At 39.8% G+C, this 21,404-nt stretch overlaps 1 protein-coding gene and 1 long non-coding RNA gene across 3 annotated transcripts in view; one reads left to right on the forward strand and one right to left on the reverse strand.

Moving 5' to 3' along the window:
* LOC142000740 (uncharacterized) overlaps positions 1–4,367 on the forward strand; it is an 83,269-nt gene extending 78,902 nt beyond the window's left edge. For both annotated transcript variants that reach the window (XR_012642312.1, XR_012642313.1), the window contains exons 2-4: positions 326–390; positions 2,146–2,274; positions 3,725–4,367. This is a non-coding gene — a long non-coding RNA (uncharacterized LOC142000740). The remainder of the gene's footprint in view (positions 1–325; positions 391–2,145; positions 2,275–3,724) is intronic.
* Positions 1–21,068, reverse strand: part of CFAP74 (cilia and flagella associated protein 74) — a 103,342-nt gene extending 82,274 nt beyond the window's left edge. Inside the window, exons 1-5 of the mRNA XM_074975251.1 lie at positions 21,045–21,068; positions 14,186–14,342; positions 13,177–13,267; positions 11,701–11,853; positions 4,188–4,286 (exon numbers count right to left, since the gene is read on the reverse strand). Of these exons, the coding sequence (XP_074831352.1) occupies positions 4,188–4,286; positions 11,701–11,853; positions 13,177–13,267; positions 14,186–14,342; positions 21,045–21,053 (509 nt within the window). The 5' untranslated portion in view covers positions 21,054–21,068. The remainder of the gene's footprint in view (positions 1–4,187; positions 4,287–11,700; positions 11,854–13,176; positions 13,268–14,185; positions 14,343–21,044) is intronic.
* Positions 21,069–21,404: the final 336 nt, after the last annotated feature.

Consider the following 21,404-nt stretch of genomic DNA (forward strand, 5'->3'; position numbering starts at 1 on the left):
TATGAACACCTTAGGAATGGAGGTTATTCGTAACTCTGAAATGTTCGTAACTCTAAACAAAACGTTATGGTTGTTCCTTCAAAAGTTTACAACTGAACATTGACTTAATACAGCTTTGAAACTTTACTATGCAGAAGAAAAATGCTGCTTTCCCTTTATTTTTTTAGTAGTTTACATTTAACACAGTACTGTACTGTATTTGCTCTGTGTGTGTGTGTGTGTGGGTTGCTGCCTGATTGTGTACTTCTGGTTCCAAATGAGGTGTGTGGTTGACTGATCAGTTTGTAACTCTGTTGTTTGTAACTCTGAGGTTCTACTGTTTCAGACTCCTGACATTTCCATATCATCACTGGAAGCTGAGGCCATGTTTCTGCTGGGGGACCATGTGAAGTAAGACACTGCAGCACGTACTGTCCAGCTGGACCTGGATGGTGGCCCCCCGTAGCCCACTGATTGGCCCATGGTGATATATAAGCCAGGAAGCCATCACAGAGAGCTGTCTGAGCAATGATGTAGACTGCTTGCTTGGGTCTGTTCCAGACCTTGACTTGTAGTGAACCCCAGACTCCAGCTTCTGATCCCAGTTTGCCCCTGCCACCTGCCTGTAACTCAGTGCCAGAATTCCTGGTATTGTGACCCAGCTTGACGCTGACTCTGGTGCTCATCTCCTGACCACAACATGGTAACTGACCCATACATACAGGCCACCCACTACCCGGCCCTGACACAGAGGCCCAAAGTGGTGAAGTGACTAATTCTGCCATTGGTCACAGAAGCCCTACAACCTAAAAACAAAACCAGTGCATTGTAAGATGCAGTACATGGCACAAACTCACTTGTAGCCATAACCTAAAGTACTGTATTATTTCAGGCTTATGAATAGCAACTTGAACCTGACTAAATAGAAAACACATTTTTCATTTGCATCTCCAGCATAATTTAACATTGTCATTAACTTAAGTCCAAATATCACTGCATAGGTACCAATAATGCTAAGTTAATGATAATTCATATTTTAACAACTGTTAAAATGTCATGTTATTTAAGTCTTTAAGCCAGGAATTTGGTATATCTTCCTAATCCATTATTAAGCAGCAAATATCTGTAATGGACCATTGTGATAGTTGCTATCCGAACTGCTACATAGCAGCATATCTGCAGATTAGACCTTGGCCTGGCATAAGTATAAAAGTTATGTTGCTCTTCTTAGCATTTGTTTAATGATTGTTTAAATTATAGGGCATCTGATACTGAGTATATTTCTTCTACAATAAATTACATGAGGATACAGTGTCTCAAAACTACTCAATAAAGACTTCCTGAGAGGAAGAAGTATGGAAATTAACTCTAGAAGCCATATGGGATCAAAAAGGACATTGTTATTGGAGAGCGTACATTTCTGTGCAAAAGATTGAAAAAGTCTTAATTCAGCTATTTCACCCGATTACACTGCAAACTCCACTCCCTGGGGTCTTCAGACAATCAAACTACATTTTTTAAAATAATTTTCTTTTAAAAAATTCTTATGTTTACTTGCCCAAAGAATCTGAAATTCAATCACACTCAAACTATATATTACAGAATAGTGTCTACTACACAAGAATTCATTTTCCTTAAACATTTAGTCACTTGTCACTTGTTTTTGATCATTAGCCATTCTGTTTTAGCAATTAAGTTACCTTTATTAGTTTGTTATTCATTGAGACATTTTATTAACCTGAAGAATACAGGGCACAGTGGCAGCTGCAAAGCTGGTTCACAATACACTGGATACCAGCACACAAACCACCCACTGCTTTCAATTTAAACAAATTGGAAAGGTCCAGTAAATTCACTCCCACTTCACAGCAGAGTAGCTCAGTAGCTGCTGTTGTATTATATTGCATTTGTGCATTTCACAAACACACGACACTGAGAAACAGAATATATAAGTACCAGTTCCTTGTCATAACAGGCATGAGCATAGCAAAACTAAAAATGACATAGCATACTTCTGATGTCAGTTGATCTATATTAACCAGATGATTAAATGAATGGTGGGTGGAAGGAATGATAAATGTAAACCAGACTAACTATATATGTTAAGATGACTTTATTTGTACTATAGCACATACATTTCTTAAATCTACATTTTATTTATCCCAGGCTGAAAATCCCTTTCATACATTCCAGCCTCTGTGTAAGGCTAAAAATGAGAAAGTCCTCTCTCATGTAAAATGACGAACGTGATCAACGGGCTTTCTTGGGAGTTGGAAGAGTCAACCAAAGTTAAAGGTATACAAATGTCATTAAATTATCTTTCAGATTATCATATTTTCGTTGTGGATCTTGTGTCAGTGGCACTCGGTTTTTGCCCAGCTGAGTGCTACAATGACAAACTTGCATAAAATGAACAAATTGCATATACCTTCTTTTTAGAACTCATCTTTCAATATTAAGGTGCCTCCATATGGACTACAGGTCTCAGCATGCAATGCTCTGTCTTGATGTGAGAAGGTTACTCTGATTAAGACAGTGCATTGTATCCTAGGATTAGTAATTTACAAGGGCTACACATCCAAACAAAAATTTAGTGCATTTGTGGACTATATTGTAAAACTCCACAGGCTGTATCTGTATAAGACAAATATATAAAAACTCATTGGTAAAGTATATATGATATTCTTCAGTGAGACTGTCAGGTACATTGGATATATCACTGATAAAATGATGACAATAGGTTGTAATGGGTTGATTCTCCAAGTGAGGCATGTTTGTATTCTCAGTAATGCCTGTGATTCTTATAAGAATCACAAGGTAAGTCCCCATAAATCCTTGGGAGACTATTATCTCTCATAAAATGACTAATCTGATGGCCACTGTGAACTTTAATTAATCCCATGAGCAAAGGTATGCATTTTAGTTGATGGGGTTATTATTTTTTAAAAGATGAGCAGAAGATATGTTTGTCTACTAAAATAAAAAATGTTTGGGATAAGGGGCATGAGAATTACACAGAACTCAGAAGCAAATGTTTTGACCATATTTACCACTGGAACAATAAATCCTATATATAATATTAGGATATTACCACAATTCAATATGGTCCTGACCCACAACTCTGGGTCCAACACCCACAATACCACACACTTAAATTTTTGGAAAATTTTGGATTAGAGTCTGGATCTGAATGTGTACTTGCAGGACACAGTGCTAGATTCAAAATTTAACTTATCTCACACGTCACCTTTTTACAGTTTCCTAGAGTGTTTAATGTTTGTAAATTACTTTAAGCTCCTCAGATAGGAAGTGCTACAGAGAAAGAAACTTTCCATGAGATCGACAGGGAATGGATCACTTGATTACCTGTTCTGTTCATTCCCTCTGGGGCACCTGGCATTGGCCACTGGATACTGGACTAGATGGACCTTTGGTCTGACCCACTATGGCCGTTCTTATGAGATCTCACAAGACCAGATTTCAGATAACTAAAGAGTTATCACTCCCATTTTATAGATGCATAAATGGAGGCAGAGTGACCCGCTTGAGGTCACACAAGTCAGTGACAAAACAAAGTAAAGAATTCATGAGTTCTGACACCTAGTTCCCTGCTCTAGCTACTACAAAATACTGCATTTGGTCGTTCCACTTTGTCAGTGTTGTCCAAATGCAAAGGACTAGCTCATAAATATCTGCTGTCATGAGACATTCCTTTAACCCCCAATCCTCACTTCTTGCTCCACAGCAATTGCCTAGTAGCATCTTACCTCTGGACAGGAAGCTGCACAGATGAGCCTTTCCCAAGCTACTGCACTGCTGCTCTGTATATCAAGTGGAAGGTACTGCTGATGTGAATAATAAGCTGCCTGGAGAGTAATTGTATCACTTAGTCTTCACCAACTTGAGACCTAACCTATCTGATCGGTTCTCCAAGCACAGTATGACAGTGCACTGCTCCTTGCCAGATGGCATGGCCCACGGAGATAACCAGCTTGTTTTTTTTATCCTGATAATGGCAATGACTTTTAAACATTGACCTATTAGGTGTCATTTGATAGATTCAAGGATATGTTTAATAATGTTATCAAACATTTTCAGCAACAACAAGAAGAGGGAAAAGGTCACAACGTTTATCTCATTACCTTCCCCTCCCCACGTGTAAACACCGAGCATGTCAATAATCTGTGACATATATACCCTCTACCTACGTATTTCCAGCCTCTTTCTCTTCTTCTATTTTGGTCTCTGTGCACTCTCGTTCTTTTGTTAGCATTTCGATCCGCAGCTGGCAGGCACTGAGCTCCTCTCTGAAACAAACAAAACATCCTTATTTATATTTGGTATGTTTCCCACTCCTTCTCTTGAAGCATTTCTGCTCCTTAGGATCATAGCTGGATCCTATCAAGAGTTTCTTTAGAGGCACTTGTTAACTTTAAAGTATTTGTACCAGGAATTTAGAAAAAAATATAACCTCTTAATTAATTCTGGTTTCATTCAGAGCTCTAGTAGCATCTACCAATGATGATAAATAAAGAGTATTTTTAAAATTTAGCCTCCTCCAGCATATTTGTAATTTGTTTTTTATACTTTTTGGCCTTCATGCAATGAAACATTTAAGGTGAGTATTTAACTTTTAGTACACAAGTAGTCCCACTGACTTCAGTGAAACTACCTATGTAATTAAAGGTAAGTGATGTTATGCTCCAGATATGGGGCCTGATCCAGAGTCCATGGAGATCAATGAAATTCTTTCCTTTGATTTCTGTGGGCTTTGGAACAGACTCATAAATTGTTATATTGACAGCACAAGACCTGAAGTCTTTTATTTATTCAAGTATAGCACAAAAAGAAACAGTGCAGGTTTCCGTATGACACCGTGGCAATCCGCCTTAAATTCTGGAGGGACCTTCTTGAGCAGTAAGTAGGAAATTCAGTGTGTCTGGCCAGTTTAGTCTTTGGCCCCATTGTGCTAAGACTGCCAATAAAGGGCGTCTAATCCGCTGCAGTTATGATAGTGATTTTAGTTGATGAGCCGACAGAAAGAAGCCCACTAGGAACTAGAGACACCAGTTTAGGCTACCAAATAGTCATCAGAAGGTTGTCTTTTGGTCACTTTTGAACCAGTGACCCAAAGTTAAAAGACTCCATATGGCTTTATAAATCTAAGCTACCCAGTCACCCAAATATTTGTTAACTGTTAATAGAATTATGTTTGATAATGAAGTACAAGGATTGTTATCCTAGCTCTGCAAAATAATAGCAATTGACAAGGGAAATCTTTCACAGCATGTCACTGTAAAGTAGGTCATATGCAGTTGAGCTTCAAGTACAGTTACAAATGGCACTTCCCGTTTAAAAATTGCATGGATATTTACCAATAAAAGCCCCTTTTCAAGGAAGATGCAGTGATAATTATTAGTTTTTATTTATGATGAAAAAATGTTGCAAACAGCTGTTGGCCTCTTTACTCCCAGCCATCAACTTCCTGCCACTCCAAGATGATTGCACAATTGGGAAGGACACAAGTTGACATCTTGAGTGCACACATTGGGAAGATAATGACTAAATGGCAGGAAATGTCTAGAAATATTGAGCTTTGCAGATTTATATTTATTTTCCAAAAAAGTTCCCTGAAATATAACAGAAAATAAAAGCAGAAAACCCTAATACTAAGTTACAACATCTCACTATTCAAGAGCACCGTTTATAAATTCACAGAAACAGTTCTTTTAAAACTTTCTCCTCTCAGTTACATAGCAATAGTTCATCAATGATACTTAGAACCGAAATTTCCTCATTACCTTATTACAATTTATGTTCATTTCATCATAACCTTACAGAATCTGAAAATAATAACTTCTTTTTTCCTAATAATTTGGAATAGTCACTTGAAATACGATAATTATTGAGTCAAATCCCCAGGTGGGATTGTTCCTCACTCCTGATCCATGGGTGAATTGGACCCTCCATGCATGGCTCTCCCTGTCCCATGTGAAAGGAAATATCAACTGCTGCCAAAGTTTCATCTCCTTCTCTTCTGAAACCCCTTGGAGTGCACTCCATGGGTACAAGGTCTGCTATGAGAAAGGAGGAGACTGGGCAGTTGTGGATGAGCACACCTTTCCCGCTGTGTGCTGCTGAGATTTCCAGAAAAGGATAACACAATCTTTTCCACCCACTTGTATTTTATTCCTGCCACTCACAACAGTTCCATTTTTTGAATTCTGCAGATCTTCTGCACAGTATCTTTTTTAGTTGTAATTAGTTCTGGCATCGTACCATGTCAGAGGCTTTGGGTTTCTGCTTGTCACTCAGGCCTGTAACTTGGACGTCATTTTTGAATCAGACCTCTGTCTAGGTCCTCACATCCAGATTACGTCTAAATGCTGCAGATTCTTTGTACATAAAATCACTAAGATACAGTCTTTCCTATCCATCCACACACCTAAAAATCTTGGCCAAGCTCTCATTATTGTGCATCTTGATTACTGCAAAATCCTTCTCTCTGGACTTGACAAATGCAAAGTTGCCCCAGTCAGATCTATTCAGAATGCTGCGGCAAAAATCATCTTCTAGACCAAGGGTTCTCAACCTTTTTCTTTCTAAACCCCCCTCCCCCAACGTGCTATAAAAATTCCATGGCCCACCTGTGCCACAACAGCTGTTTTTCAGTAGCTTAATAGCCAGGGCCAGCATTAGGGGGTAGCAAGTAGAGCAATTGCCCAGGGCCCCACACCACAGGGGGCCCTGTGAAGTTAAGTTGCTCGGGCTTTGGTTTCAGCCCCGGGCAGCAGGGCTTGGGGTTCGGCTTTCTGCCCTGGGCCCCAGTGAGTCTAATGCTGGCCCTGCTCTCTGATTTATTTTGGCAGACCCCCTGAAATCTGTTCACGGCCCCCAGGGGACCCAGAACCCTGGTTGAGAACCGCTGTTCTAGACTGTTGCTTTGACCATGTCACCCTGCTCTTTGCCTCCTTCTACCATCTTCCCCTTCTGCGTTGCATCAAACATAAGCTGCCTGTATTCACTTCAAGGCTCTTCATGGCCTATCTCCACCGCACCTATTATCTCTGATTCACTATTGAGATGTTGATCCTCGGCTACGATCGGCTAATGATGCCAGCCTCCAACACCCCTTGTTAAATTTTCAAACAAGCACATTTTTATTGTTTCTCATGCTGCCCCTCATGTTTCGGGTGTGCTCCCCATACATATCCACAAAAATAACGCATTATCCTCCTTCAAATCCCTCCTTAAAATTCTCTTTTGCCATGATTCCTACAAAAGTTTGGCAATGATTAGGATTCTGATGTGCTAAGACCACTGCTTATAATGCTGTCCAATACTATCTCATTCCTTGTACTCCCTCATCTACCTGCATTCATCTGTTGTCTCTTGTTTTATACATAAATTGTAAGTTCTTTGGGGCAGGGACTGTCTGTTTTGTTCTGTATTTGTACAGCACCTGGCACAATAGAGTCCTTATCCATGACTAGGGCTCCTAATTGCTACAGTAATACTCATAATAATTAATAATAACTATTACTTGAGCATTTGAAAGTTCTGCTAAAATTGCCAGCCTGCTGCAGTGTTCAACTCCAGGGAAACATATGGCCAGTAGTCCAGAAACAAAGGGCGAGATCCACAAAGTGACTTAGATGTCCAAAACCCAGTTTTAGGTGCCAAGTCCCAACTGTATGCAATCTGCAAAACCCTTGCTTGACTGCCACCTAAACCTTTAGGTGCCTAAACTCTCTCAGCACCTGAATTTTTGCAGTAAAAGTCCCCTAGGTGCCTAAATTTCTCCCTCTGAGCATGAGTACTGCTGCCTCATTCTAGGTGTCCACTCACCTATCTCATGCCTGAGCCCCAGTGTGATCAACAAACCAGGGGAAGAGAGGAGCTCCTCCACCTATCTTGCTTGCAGGACCCAGTCCATTAGTGTGCTCAGAGGCTGCCTAACTCCACACAAAACACCAGGAAGTAGAGGCAGCCCACCTTATAACACAGCCCAGTGCTTAGGGTACTGATGTGGGAGACTCCTGTTCAATTTCCCCTGTCTGCCTGAGGAGGAGTTGAACAGGGATTCACCACCTCTCAGGTAAGTCCCTAACCACAGGACTATGGGATATTCTGATATGGGTTGCTCTCAGTCTCTCTTTTTGAAGCCATTCCACTTTAATAAAATGTTAACTGGGCCAGAGAAAGAGACTGAGAATCACTTATAGTGACTGAGAATTGCAACACCTATGTACCTTTGCAGATCCAGGCCAAAGAGTCAAGTTTTCTTTTGCAAGGTCTTTCAACTCTAAGGTTGCATTGTACTGGCATTACACTCAGGGCCAGTCTTAGGGAAAATGGTGCTCTCGTAAGGATAAGGCCTTTTCCTGTAGCCAAATTGTAAGGCCCAAGGCCTTTGTCTGCAGCCATATTAGAAGAGCAGCAGCCATTAACCAAAAAGCAGAAAGTCACATCCTCACATTTCATCTAAATTAGATTAAAACAATGTTATATCGGGCTGTTAAGAAGGCGATCCTGTCATAACAGTACCCATCACCACCAGATAAGGAAACAAATCTTAAGACGGTTAAAGAAAACTTTGTTTGATGGCATTCTGTTTGGCAAGAAATCACTTATCAACAAGTTGTAGTTGTAAAATCCCTACTTCTTTATTGTTTTGCCTTTATGGTCTCCACTTCTCTATTGTTTATCTGTATGGTCTCTGTCTGGTTCTTTGATTGTTTCTGTCTGTTAAATAATTAATTTTTCTAGGGGTAAATCAATTAAGATTGTGGGGTGTGATTAGTTGAAGAATTATTTTACAATATGTTAGGATTAGTTAGAAAATTGTTTAGTAATAATTTAGTAAAATGATTGGTTAAGGTACAGCTAAGCAAGACTCAAGTTTCACTATATAAACTGGGGTTCAAAAGGAAGTTCTTTGGAACCAACTCCAGGACAGCCCCAAGACCAGAGCTGCCAGACCTCAACACCCTGCCAACCACACCATACAGAGCAGAAGCTGGAGTCCCCCAGATGACCTGATATTGACTGGCCATCAAAAAAAGTTCATCTGCCTTATTGGGAGGGGTGAGCATTGTATGCTTAACATGTGCATTCTTTTTTTGGTAATCATTGTTAAATAGGAGGTTAAGGATATTACTGTGTAAGGCTCTTTCACTGGTAAAAGACCCCACAAACCCGCAGAGTGTAACCCTGAGCCCATGGAAGGGTAAGGGTGAGCGCTTAAATTAAGAGGGTTACGCCTTGAGCCCATGAAAGGGTAAAGATGGGTGCGCTAGAGTGTAAGGTTACACCCTGAGCCCTAGGAATGGGGTAAGGGTAGGTGCCTAAATTAAGAGGGAGCCCCACCTTGAGCCCTAGGAACTGGGTAAAGGTGGGTGCCCGTAGAGTATGCGAGTAATAGAGAATTTTGTGCAGGTAACACCCTGGGTGAACTTGTATTTTGGCACCGCTGGCCCCCGCTGCCTCCCCTGACCCTTCATCCATCCCCCAATCACCCCAGGCCTCCATTTCTTCCCTTAGCTCCCCACCCATACCCCCTGGCTCTCGCTGCTTGCCCACGCTCCCCATCCCCAAATATCCCTGGGCCTCGCTGCCTCCCCCCACCCCATTGCTCCAAGCTCCCTTCTACGACCTCACACCTCAGGTCTGTCCCACTTCTTGACCATGGCATCTCCCTGATCACGGCGCCCTGGGTGCTTGCCCACATCACCCACCTGTAAGGTCAGCCCTGTTTGCACTGCCAAAAAGCATGCCACCTGCTTTATTTTGCAATTTCTTAGTTTTTAAGAGTAACTCAGTTTTCATTCACTTAAAAAAATTAATGTGATATTTAAACTATGTAGTCCTGAGGGGCAGAATGGAGGAATTAACAATCAGAATAGACAACAGAACAGCTGAAATAATGGTTCCTTCTTTGAGTTTTCATCATCTCTGCTGATCATTTATCGGTCCCTAGGCATGAATTCCCAGTGCCAAACACTCCTAACTCACTATATAACTTGCAGATGACATTTTTCTTGGCAGCTCTAATATAGCTTTTGTGATTAACTTGGCTTTTTTTCTCATTCCTTTTGTTGCATTACACATTGTGCATACACAGTATGAGCTGGCCACATTTGACTGTACATGATTGCTAATAAAACATAAAGCAATAGGAAAATATTTTCAATATGAAAAAGCAATTTCTCAAACAATTAAGTCTTGTTCCATTTCAGAAAAAGGGATTTTTAGTGCTTATTATCAATTAGGATTAATTCTGTTTAAAAATCCCTAAGTGATCGTAAACTCAGGGAGCTTGTTTAAAAGAATCATGGCAGTTTAGTCCCAAAGACAATAGCAACACATTAGTGGTTTTGAATATTAGATGAAATCCTGAAAATATGTAGTTCGTGAAATATGAGGGCAAAATGCAGTCCTGATTTTAGAAGTTTAGCTAGACCACCAAACTCTGAATTATCTACTTGATGTTCCCAACAGCCAGTTGGGTCAGTGGGGTTGCTTAGAAGTAACTTAGAGAAGCATCTGTTCCTAGTCGCTAGTATTGAAATCCTCATTTTATTAATACTCATCACTGTTTGTTTGTATCCTGTTTAACTCATATGAGTCCAGCACTCTTTTTTAGCCTTATCCATTTAAAGGGAGGAATTAATGTTGTTATTTAATATATAGGCCTCAAAGAGCATTGCCAATGTACATCTGTTTTTGACATTAAACTTAAGGGACAATCTTCAGATGATGTAAACTGTCACAACTCCACTCACATCAGTGGTGCTGTGACAGCTTACACTAGCTGAGGATCTTAGAAGAGGCTATTTTTTTCTGCCATTTCCTCAGCAATTCCAGTTTATTTTAATAGAGGTTTAAATCAAGGCAGGATTTGGCACAGATAGCAGCAATGGCTAGTATATTCAACTAATGTCCTGAGTATCACACAATGGATTTATAGTATGGATTTATAGCATGGGAGTTACTGAGTTTAAACTCATATTGCTGCCATTTCTTATTCCCGATATGTAAAATCAACAAGTGTCTCTTTTGAACTATTTATATGATTTAGTATGGAGGAATAAAAATTGAGAACAACAACTGAGTCTGTAACATGCATTTATCTTCACAAAAAGGGACACTGTTAGATTAACAGTCCTTTAAAAAGAAAAAAAAAAAGCTTCCTCACCTGTGTTACAAGTTATGAACTGAAAATGAATTTTTAATGTTCAATTTACTTGTCTCTCAGTTTGGACAATTGAAAGAGACTAGTAATTTTCATCCTGGATTATATTCAAATTCACTTTCTGGTTCTCTCACACAAGCACAATGGTGCAATGTTTTGATTGCAAATTCTGCCGGAGAATGTATAAATCCAAATATAATTAGATTTTTTTCCATGACAACCCTGGGGTAAGTGGGTACAACTGCATTTACATCAATAGAGTTACTGCTTTCAAGGTTTTACAGAACCTAAGGAAAACAGAACCTATATTTGCATCCTACAGTGCCCTTGCAGCCTCCATTCTTGTTTGCAATATATCTGTTGCTGGGATAAATATAGCTTTCACCAAACAATAATACAAACAATGATAAACAATAGTTACATCAGGAATGATATCCTGGAATTTGATTTTTGTTTGGGAGGACAAAACAAAAACTGTGGTGTATCTATGCTTGTGTGACAGCTGAACCCCATGGCTACACACTAACCTTGCTTTTGCAATGGTAAGAGCCTTTTCTTTGGCTATGTTGTCAAGCTGGTTGAAATTTCTGCGCAGGTTTAATATCCGAACTCTGTCTGCATACTTCATGGTCTTATTATTATTGTTATTACCATTGTTCATGTGGCACTCCTGGCTTTCCCTTTAGATTGGAGAAAAAAAAAAAAAAGACTTCCACTGTGACAAATGATTAACCACTGTGACAACGTTGAGGCATTTAAATAGTTATTTGGGGTATACGAACACACACTTACACTCTTTTTCCTTCAGTTTTTAAAATTAAGTTTCCATCAGGAGTATGAATGTACAGTGAGCATAAAAAACAAAACAAACAAAAAATGAACAAAATCAGCACTAAAATCCTTGTTATGCAGATGTAAACCAGAGCTGAACTTCAAACGTGGGAAGCTAATGTCAGGCGCACAAATCCATATTTAGGGAACTAAATAAGTGACCTGATGTTCAAAGATACTGAGCATACGTAGCTCCAGTTGACTTCAGTGGGAGCTGTGTGTGTTCAGCACTTCTGAAAAATCAAGCCATTTATTTAGGCACTTTTAGGCCCCCAAATTTAAAATTTTGTCCTGAGCCTGTAAAATTCTAGATTCTTGGACAGTAATTCAAAGCCATCAAGGGGACATTTCAGACTTCCTTAAAATGTATTAAAAGCAGTACATTAAGTGATTCATGTACCACTGATTTAATAAACTATCATTCAGGTCTCATGAAATGTATAGAGAGAAGGGGCTGGTGGTTCTTTTTCTTAATTATTTCAATGAACTTTAAGTTTCAGTGCCTATGGAACTGAGAACGTAGAAGTCTGCCTATAGCTAAGCATATGTGATATGCAAGTTTCCACGTGCAAACAGGCTAATGGACCTTATTCCCTGATCTTCATCACTCCTGCTATCCTCTTGCCAGGTCACTCCTGGGAAGAGATTAACAATCTTGTCAAACCGGGCCTAAGAGTGCTTTGATCAAAATGAAGCAGCACCTCCATTGGACCATGTTTAAACCACCAAACTCATTTTCACATGTGACCTGTGTTAGATTTTTTAACTGTGGTCTACTGAGATTTTAGTAGTATAATAATCTGCTGTACCGCCTATTTGAAGACCCAAAGTAGCATTAGTACCATTATATTGATGCCTATCTGTTCAACAACATGTGACCCGAGCCTGGTGTTCTTACACAGACAAAAGTCCCACTTATTTGCAGATCCCAATAAATTCCATGTGATAAATATGGCCCAAAATTTGTCTGCATCTTACCATTATTGTCTATGCCTTGCTGCTTTCCATTACTAGAACAGCTTTGTCAGAAAGGCCTACAATTCTTACTTCCTATAAAGAAATCCAGTGTATTCTTGAAGTCGTGATAAATAAATCTTCTCCCACAAAAAGCAAATTAAAACCATATAAGAAATTACCAGCATAGTTGATGACTGAGTATACAAATTACTCACCCGCTAGAATCAAAGTCCTCTCCAACTCCTTCAGAAGCATCCTTGCTTTTGATTTTATCATCTTCCTCTGACTCTTCTCCAATCTTGTGTCCTAACAAAAATTAAAGAAAAACAACAGTTTAATAAAGATACTTTGGACATTAAAATGTACATTTCCTGCCAAGTCAAAACATGACAAGCAGCACGGAGATGACATCTTAAAAGCTTTATTGCTGTGTATAATCAAAAACTTCTCGTCACAAAATACACATAAAAGCAATTTTACACCTGGGAAATAAAACAGACAAATGCTCTCCACCTTCATTACAGAACTGTCATTGACGATCAAATGTAAGTGCTATAAGAAGAAAGTTTGTATTAGCCAAATGGAATTCAGGATTTATGGATCATTGATAGGTTTTGGCAGGCAGTATAATAAAATGCTGTCAACAAACACTAACCTATTCTACACTGCATGCATTTATATATTTTTCATTCTTCTAGCTTGCTGCAACAATAATAGAATGATTTCTCACTAAATATTTATGTGGTCTCCATGTACCAGGATGATGATGAAAAAATAAAATGCTTGCCTAAGAAATTTTTCATTTTAAGGTCAGTACCAGCACTGCACTCTGAGTAATAATTGGTAATAGGGCACGAAAATAGAAAAGGTTGCATCCAGTAAAATATCTGTATGCTGTCCTTGTGTAATACTAAGGAACTACACAGTCAAACCCTGATTAGTGCGGTCAGTATCTCTGTGAGCAACTGTTTGATTTGAGAAGTAGAGGTACTGGGGATACACAGTGAAAGACTAGATTATAATTAGGTACACTGATATAAATCTGCAGTAACCTCATTGGAGTCAATGGAATTACTCTGGATTTATACCAATATAACTAAGCTCTCAGTTTGACTCCAAATCTATTGTGTGGACTGTACTGTATTGTACTGTCTCAAAGAGCCAAATGAGTAGGTACATTAATATGTCAGCATTTGTAAATTTTGCAAAATATTTCACCTTTACCTTTCGGTTGGTTCGCCACATTCCAGAACTGATCTGTTACACTGTCGTCGTCATCTTTTTCTTGTTCCAAAAATGGTGTAGCAGCTGTCTGTTCCTTTTCACAAATATCAAAGAACTCAGTATCTTCCATACTGGCAATTCTTTTAATAGAATTCAGCTACCAGAGGAAATAATTGGTGTATGAATATTCCCACTCCACACACAAATGCTGACTATATTTTGAGATGAACTAATCACATTTGATCAAGCAGATATTTCATATATGTGAAATAATTGGCTACAATTTAACATTTAATTACTAGCTGCACACTTTGAGTCTGGATTTTAATGGATCTCTTAAAGAGAAAACTAGGCCATTTTTAGCATATTTTCCTACCATAATAAGGTCAACAATGACATAGTGCTTCCAGACACATTTTTACCCAGTGATTGCTAGTTTTGTGAGAAATGTCAGGTGTTCTATATTAATTCATTTTTATTAATATTCAAAAATATAATTTCACTCAGCAAGCTATTTATGACAATTGACAAGAAAACAGATTTTTAGCATAGGTTTGCTTCATTTAACAAAATTATGTACAAAAAATGTATGAAGATAAATCAGTTTAAATAACATGGAAATGTACCTAACAAAAACATCATTTAGGTATTATAGGGGCCAAATCCAGTTTCCAAAGAAGTATATGGGTGTGAATAGAAATAAAAGCAGGGATATTCATAGTGCATGCATCTATCATGTGTCCAGTACCTAACGTCTATAGCAGGGGTGGCCAACCTGTGGCTGTGTCACAATGCGGCTCCTTGTATAGGCGCTGACTCCAAGGCTGGAGCTACAGATGCTAACTTTCCAGTGTGCTGTGGGGTGCTCACTGCTCAACCCCCTGCTCTGCCCCAGGTCCTGCCGCCACTCCACCCCTTCCCCCAAAGCCCCTGCCCCTTCCCCTGAGCCTGCCATGCCCTTGCTCCTCCCCACTCCCCACCAGAGCCTCCTGCACACTGCAAAACAGCTGATTACTGCGGGTGGGAGGCATGGGAAGGGAGGGGGAGGCACTGATTGGCGGGGCTGTCGGTGAGCGGGAGGCGCTAGAGGATGGAGAGGGGTAGCAGATGGGGAGCTGCTTACATATTACTAAAAAGAAAAGGAGTACTTGTGGCACCTTAGAGACTAACCAATTTATTTGAGCATGAGCTTTCGTGAGCTACAGCTCACTTCATCGGATACAGACTAACACGGCTGTTAGTCTGCGAATACAGACTAACACGGCTGTTACCCTGAAACCTTACATATTACTGTGGCTCTTTGGAAATGTACATTGGTAAATTCTGGCTCCTTCTCAGGCTCAGGTTGGACACCCCTGGTCTATAGGATGCACAATTAAGGTTCAGTGTTACAATCTTTGTGAACCCAAAACATCCTATAAGTCAGTGAGAGGTTTCAGTCCACAAGTATTGCAAGAATCAGATTCTTAATGTTATGATAAAAACTAGGGGCCATTAACTCAGGTGGTGTACATTGGGGTAGTCCATTGTCTTCAATGGAGCTATGCCAATTTACATCACTTGAGAATCAGGGCCTAGAGTTGAAAAAGAACAATTAGGTCATTTTACCCAACTCCTTTTATATACAGAATTGTATCCTAAAATGTACAAACTAGTTTGAATCTAGAGCACCATCTAGATACCACACACTGGTTACTTAATCTTTAATTGTAAATTTCCCTGCTTTTGTGGATCTTAGACTTAGCCAGCCTCATTCTGAATGCACTCTCACCAATGTAAGCCAGGGAGCAATTCCATCAGAATTAAAACCTGTGTCAATGGGAGAAGAATCGGGTCCATCAGATTTAGTACAATTTGTGTTTGAATTACTACATAACCAGTAGAGAAAACAGTCTAATTAGTGGCATCAGTAAAAAGTATGTCTATTATTATTTTATCATTTGTATTATAGCACTCTGTGTAAATTGTTTTTCAAAAATATCAGATATTTCATTACTGTTTGTATTTCATTACTGTTTGGATGCAGCATATTAGCAACTGAAAATAACAAACAATTAACATTCAACAGCACAATTGTTGTGGATTTTTAAACAGAACAAATCTGGCCCATTGTTTCACAGAGAGGGCAAAGTCTGTTTGCACAGTATAAGAGCTGTTATTTGCTGACTGAATTTCTCTATGAATTAAATATTAAAGAAAGTGGGAAAGAGGGTCAGACTCCGAGTTATGATCATGCATGTGACTGAAACTTAGGAAGCAAAATGGAGGTGAAGAGGGAACCAAGAGTAAAAGTTCCCATTTTCAAAAGTGACTCAAGCATGTAGGGTCAGAATTATAAAGATACTTAAACATCTAAAGATGCACAGAGGTGCCTAGTGGGAATTTTGAAAGCACAGAAAGCGATTAGGTGCCTAACTCCCATTGAAAATCTTACTTGGTGCCTAACTGCATTGTTAGGTGCCTAAATACCTTTAAAAATCTGACCCTAAATGCTTGTCATATTTGAAAATAGGACTTAGGAGCTCTTGAAAATTTTACCCCAACAAAACAGCCCCCAAATTCAATAAAAATGTCAGGGTGAACAACTCACAGTGAAATATATATAATGTAAACAAATACCAAACTAAACAATGGCTTAATCTATCAAGGTGCTGAACACTCTGGCCCCAATCCAGCAAAAAGCAATTTAGGCATACATATACATTGAGAAGGATTTGACCCCTTAGTGCTAGTAAGTAACTTGAAAAAGCCTCAATGCTACCTCTATAGTACTAGAGCCAAAAGGTCTGCAGCCTTGTTCAATCCAGCCATCTTAGGGTATGTCTACATAGCCTGCAGCAGCGAGCCTCACAACCTGGGTCGACAGACTTGGGCTTGCTCTACAGTCCTAAAAGTAGCTGTGTAGATGTTGCGTCTCAGGCAGGAGCTTGTGCTCTGAAGCCCACCTCCCTCCCCAGGCTTCAGAGACTGAGCTCCAGCCTGAGGTGCAGCTTCAAAGCTCTGTCTACACAGCTTTTTAGTGTGGTAGCATGAGCGCAGTGAGCCTGAGGGAGACTCGCAGCCATGGGCTATGTAGACCTACCCTTATTCAGTTAAAATTCTATTACATATGCAATGACAAACAAACAAACCAACCCTGCCAAGTGTGACTTGTTTAGTCAAGGAGCTACAATAGCTGAGACACTGTAAGTGCTGAATATGATCTGTTTAGTCACACAGATACCACGTGTGACATTTTAATAATGTACATACAGAATTTGCTGTGTGTGACATATTTATTCACAGATATAAAGCAGCTGCAACAGGTTTTGGCATGTGGTTAGCATGCTGTCGGAACAATTTATAATTTCCCTGGATCCATATAAATATTACAGTCCTATCCCACTGGTTCTGATACAAAGACAAAAATAATCCTTCCATCTTCGTGACACTTTACCAGTATAGAGTAGGCTCAGCTTGAGTCACTTCCTCATAACCTTTGTTTCTGATGCAGTTCTCTCACTGTTACCAGAAAATACTTCCCCAATGTTGATAAAATTTACCCACATTCAGTAAATACCTTGTGGCATTCACTTGGAGTTATTACCAGATGGTACATCATTAAGACTATTCACACAAAGACTTATGTGCTTAATTTTATGCACATAAGTAGCCTCATTGAATTCAACTGTATGTGCCTAAGTCTTTGCAGGATTGGGACTCAAATCAATTTGAGCTAAATCAATATAAGACAGTGTTAAACCCAAATAAGGGTTTTGTACTGGTTTAAGCAAACTGGTTTTAAGCATACCTTTTGTTAAAGTGGTAGAAGTTTGTGTGTAGACAAGGACTTATTAAACAGGCTTTGTGCTGGGAAACTATGCTGGGGTAGTGAGTGGGGGAATGGCACTTTCCCTGGTTGCTCCTTCAGCTGGGCATGCAACCTCTGGGTCCATATAATCATCAGCCAGAGAGTATGGGTGGAATCCACCAAGCTACTTAGGTGCCTAAACCCAGATTTAGGTTCATGCATCCCCCACTGCAATCCCCAAAACTTCCACCAAACTCACTCACTTGGCACCTGGACATACACACTGCTCTCTCACTCTACATTCAAGGAGGAAGAAGAGGTGGTCATGGTGCCCACCTTATAACTTTTAGCCCAGTAGTTAGATCATTCACCTGAGATGTTGGAGACCCACATTCAATTCTCCCCTCCCTGGCAGAGAAGGTGAAATAATTTGAACAGGGATCTCCCACTTCTCAGGAGAGTGCTCTAACCATGGAGCTATGGGTTAATCTAATATCATTCTCTCTTGTTGAAACTCTTCCACTTAGATAAATAAATAAAGAATAACTGGGCCGGACACAGAGCGAGAGAGAGAGATTGGGAAAGACTTTGTAGTCCAGCGGTTGGGGCACCCAAATGGTGGGCAGCAAACCCTGGGTCAAGTCCCTCCTCCAATCACTCTTTATCCACAGTGGAAGAGCTTCAACAGGAGAGACACAGGGATCCCCACATCAGAATAGCCCATAGTTGAGTGGTTAGAGCACTCTCCTGAGAGGTGCAAAACCCTTCCTCCCTCGCTGCCAGGGGGAGAAGGGGTAATTGAACCTGTATCTCCCACATCCCAGAGCAATGCTCTAACAACTGAGCTAAAAGTTATAAGGTGGGCAGTAGCAACACCAGCTCCTCCTCCTCTAGATGTTTTGTGTGGAGCGAGGCAGGTACCTCTCTCTTTTCCTCAAGAAACTACATAGGTGCCAGAGCCAAGAGAGGGGTTCCCATTCATGCATCACTAGCAGAGTAATGCCTACCTCTAAGGAAGGGGCAGGGCTTAGCAAATCAGCATCTCCCATTGGCTAGGTTAGGCAGAGAGCTGCCTAGTCTGCTGGCTTTTGTGGACTTCGTTTCCCAGCACCTGTCTCACCTCATTCATCGTATAAGGAACCTAGGAGCCTAACTCAGCATTGTGGATCAGAGTATGGTTCCTGTGATTTTCTAGGTGCCTAACAGTTAGGCACCATGACACTCAGCATTGCAGTGCCTCAGTCCTTTTGTGGATTCCACATCATGTCCCTATCCCTCTACAATGGACTGTGAAGAGCTCACCTCTATCATGTGGATTGGTGTAGGAGTTCCCCCCTGAGTTGTGACTCAGAACACCCCACCTTCTCACATAATGAAAGTACTGGAGTTTCCATGGCCCAAACCAAATGATGCTGGGAAAATTTCACCCTCTGTGAAAAGAGAAACTTGTGCTTTCCAGATGGGAGACTATGCTATATGTGGCAATGAAGGATAATTGGAGGGTCTGATCCAAAACCTATTAAAACCAATGGAAAGTCTCCCATTAACTTTAGTGGGCATTGGATCAGGTCCTAACTGAGCAGCAACAAGAAATGATTTCAAAGAGAGACCTAACATACACCATAAGTACAATAATAACATGGATAAGGATTAAAAACAGCATCAGCACTTTACTATAAAAAATTAGCATGACGTATTTTTATACCATTGCATGGAGGGGAATAATGCACAAAAAATGATCATATTTGTACAGAAGGTTTAAAGAGTCACTGACACTTCATGGAAAACTTTGAAAAAACATTCTACGTAGAAACCATTCTGTTGCCATGGGCTATATTTTCTTCTTTCTTGCATTCTCTCTGTTATTAAGATCACTTGCAAGAAAAGGGCTTTTGGTTATTCAACAGCTCAAAAATTTCTGCAGCTTTAACTCCACCTTGAACTCACAGGACTGTATTCCTCACACCATTGGAGAATTTGTCCCATAAACCTCACTATTTGTGGCATCAGTCACTGCTGCATGAACTATGATACCATAAATACATTTTGATTTTAACCTTCAGATGAGCAACAGGAGCAAATAAAATAGTTAATAATAATGCTTTGTGCTTCATCTGAGTACCCCAGAGCACTTGACAGAGGGGGTGAAGTGTTACAAAGCTTAACAAAGAACGTGTTTTCCTGCAACATTAAACTGGGATCCTATTGTCCTCATGAGTAAAAAAATTATATATATATATATATATATATATATATATATATATATATATATATATATATATATACATACACACAGAACTTGTATGATACAGAAATAAATTTGGTTTTAAATAGACCATTTTCCAGTTTTCCATGAAGTATCAGCTGAGACAAAAGACTGAAGCTACAACCTAGTTTTGAGCCTCACAGTACATGAGAAGGTCATCAGATAATAACATGATGTCAAAACAGTACAGCAAAGCATTACAATACCATACTATACAACATAACACAACAATGTATCAAAAGGTCATTGTATTGGGAGGCAATATGAATACATTCTGACAAAACTTCACATTGTCAAGAATTAAGTCTAATTAAGTCTAATTTCTCTTGAAATGTGGCAACATAACTGATTGAATTGCGTCAAAATTTATTGTGATATGTTTTTGGTCTGTTTTATCTATATTGGGGGATTATTCTTTAAATAAAATAATAAATACATGGGCAGTGAAAGGCATGTAACATCAAAAGTTTCATCATATGGCAGAATAGCTATTTTGCATCACAACATCACACTACGTCAAAATGCCCACTTGACACATGACATTGGATCAAATATATTACAGCATATCACAACAGCGTCGTGCATAATATGACACAATACAATTGTATCCATCATGCTGTGTCAAAATGCCACCAGGGTGTTGCAAATATCTAATGAGATTGAGCCAAACTGTCACCATACAACATGTCACATTAAAATATCACTGTGATATGGTGGGACACAACATGCAGTGCAACTATTGTGAGTGTGATGCAATAATCCTGCATCCAAGCATGACATTACCATATCGCAACCTGACATACCATCCTCATGTCATAACACTATCATGCTGTAGTGCGGTGTCTCATTATGTTTCACAGCTGCAGCCTGTGAGCATGATTTTGGCGAAGGACCTTATCCCTTTGGCAGGGTAGGGAGAGCTAATTGCCCCATTAAAATCATGACAGCCCTGGACCATAGGAGCGTAGCGCACCCTGTGACATAACGCAATCGTGGCAGGCCACAACACGTCACGACTTTGCAAATCTCGTGACAGTGATTTGGGGGAGGGCACGCGTTCCCTTTGCCAAAGCAGGGAGAACTGCTCGCACCATTAAAATCATGACAGCCCCAGAACATAGGGGCATAGCGCACCCCATAACATGAGGGCATCAGGACACAAC

The sequence above is a fragment of the Natator depressus genome, chromosome 18 (genome assembly GCF_965152275.1).
Source record: "Natator depressus isolate rNatDep1 chromosome 18, rNatDep2.hap1, whole genome shotgun sequence".
NCBI classification, from domain to species: Eukaryota; Metazoa; Chordata; order Testudines; family Cheloniidae; genus Natator; species Natator depressus.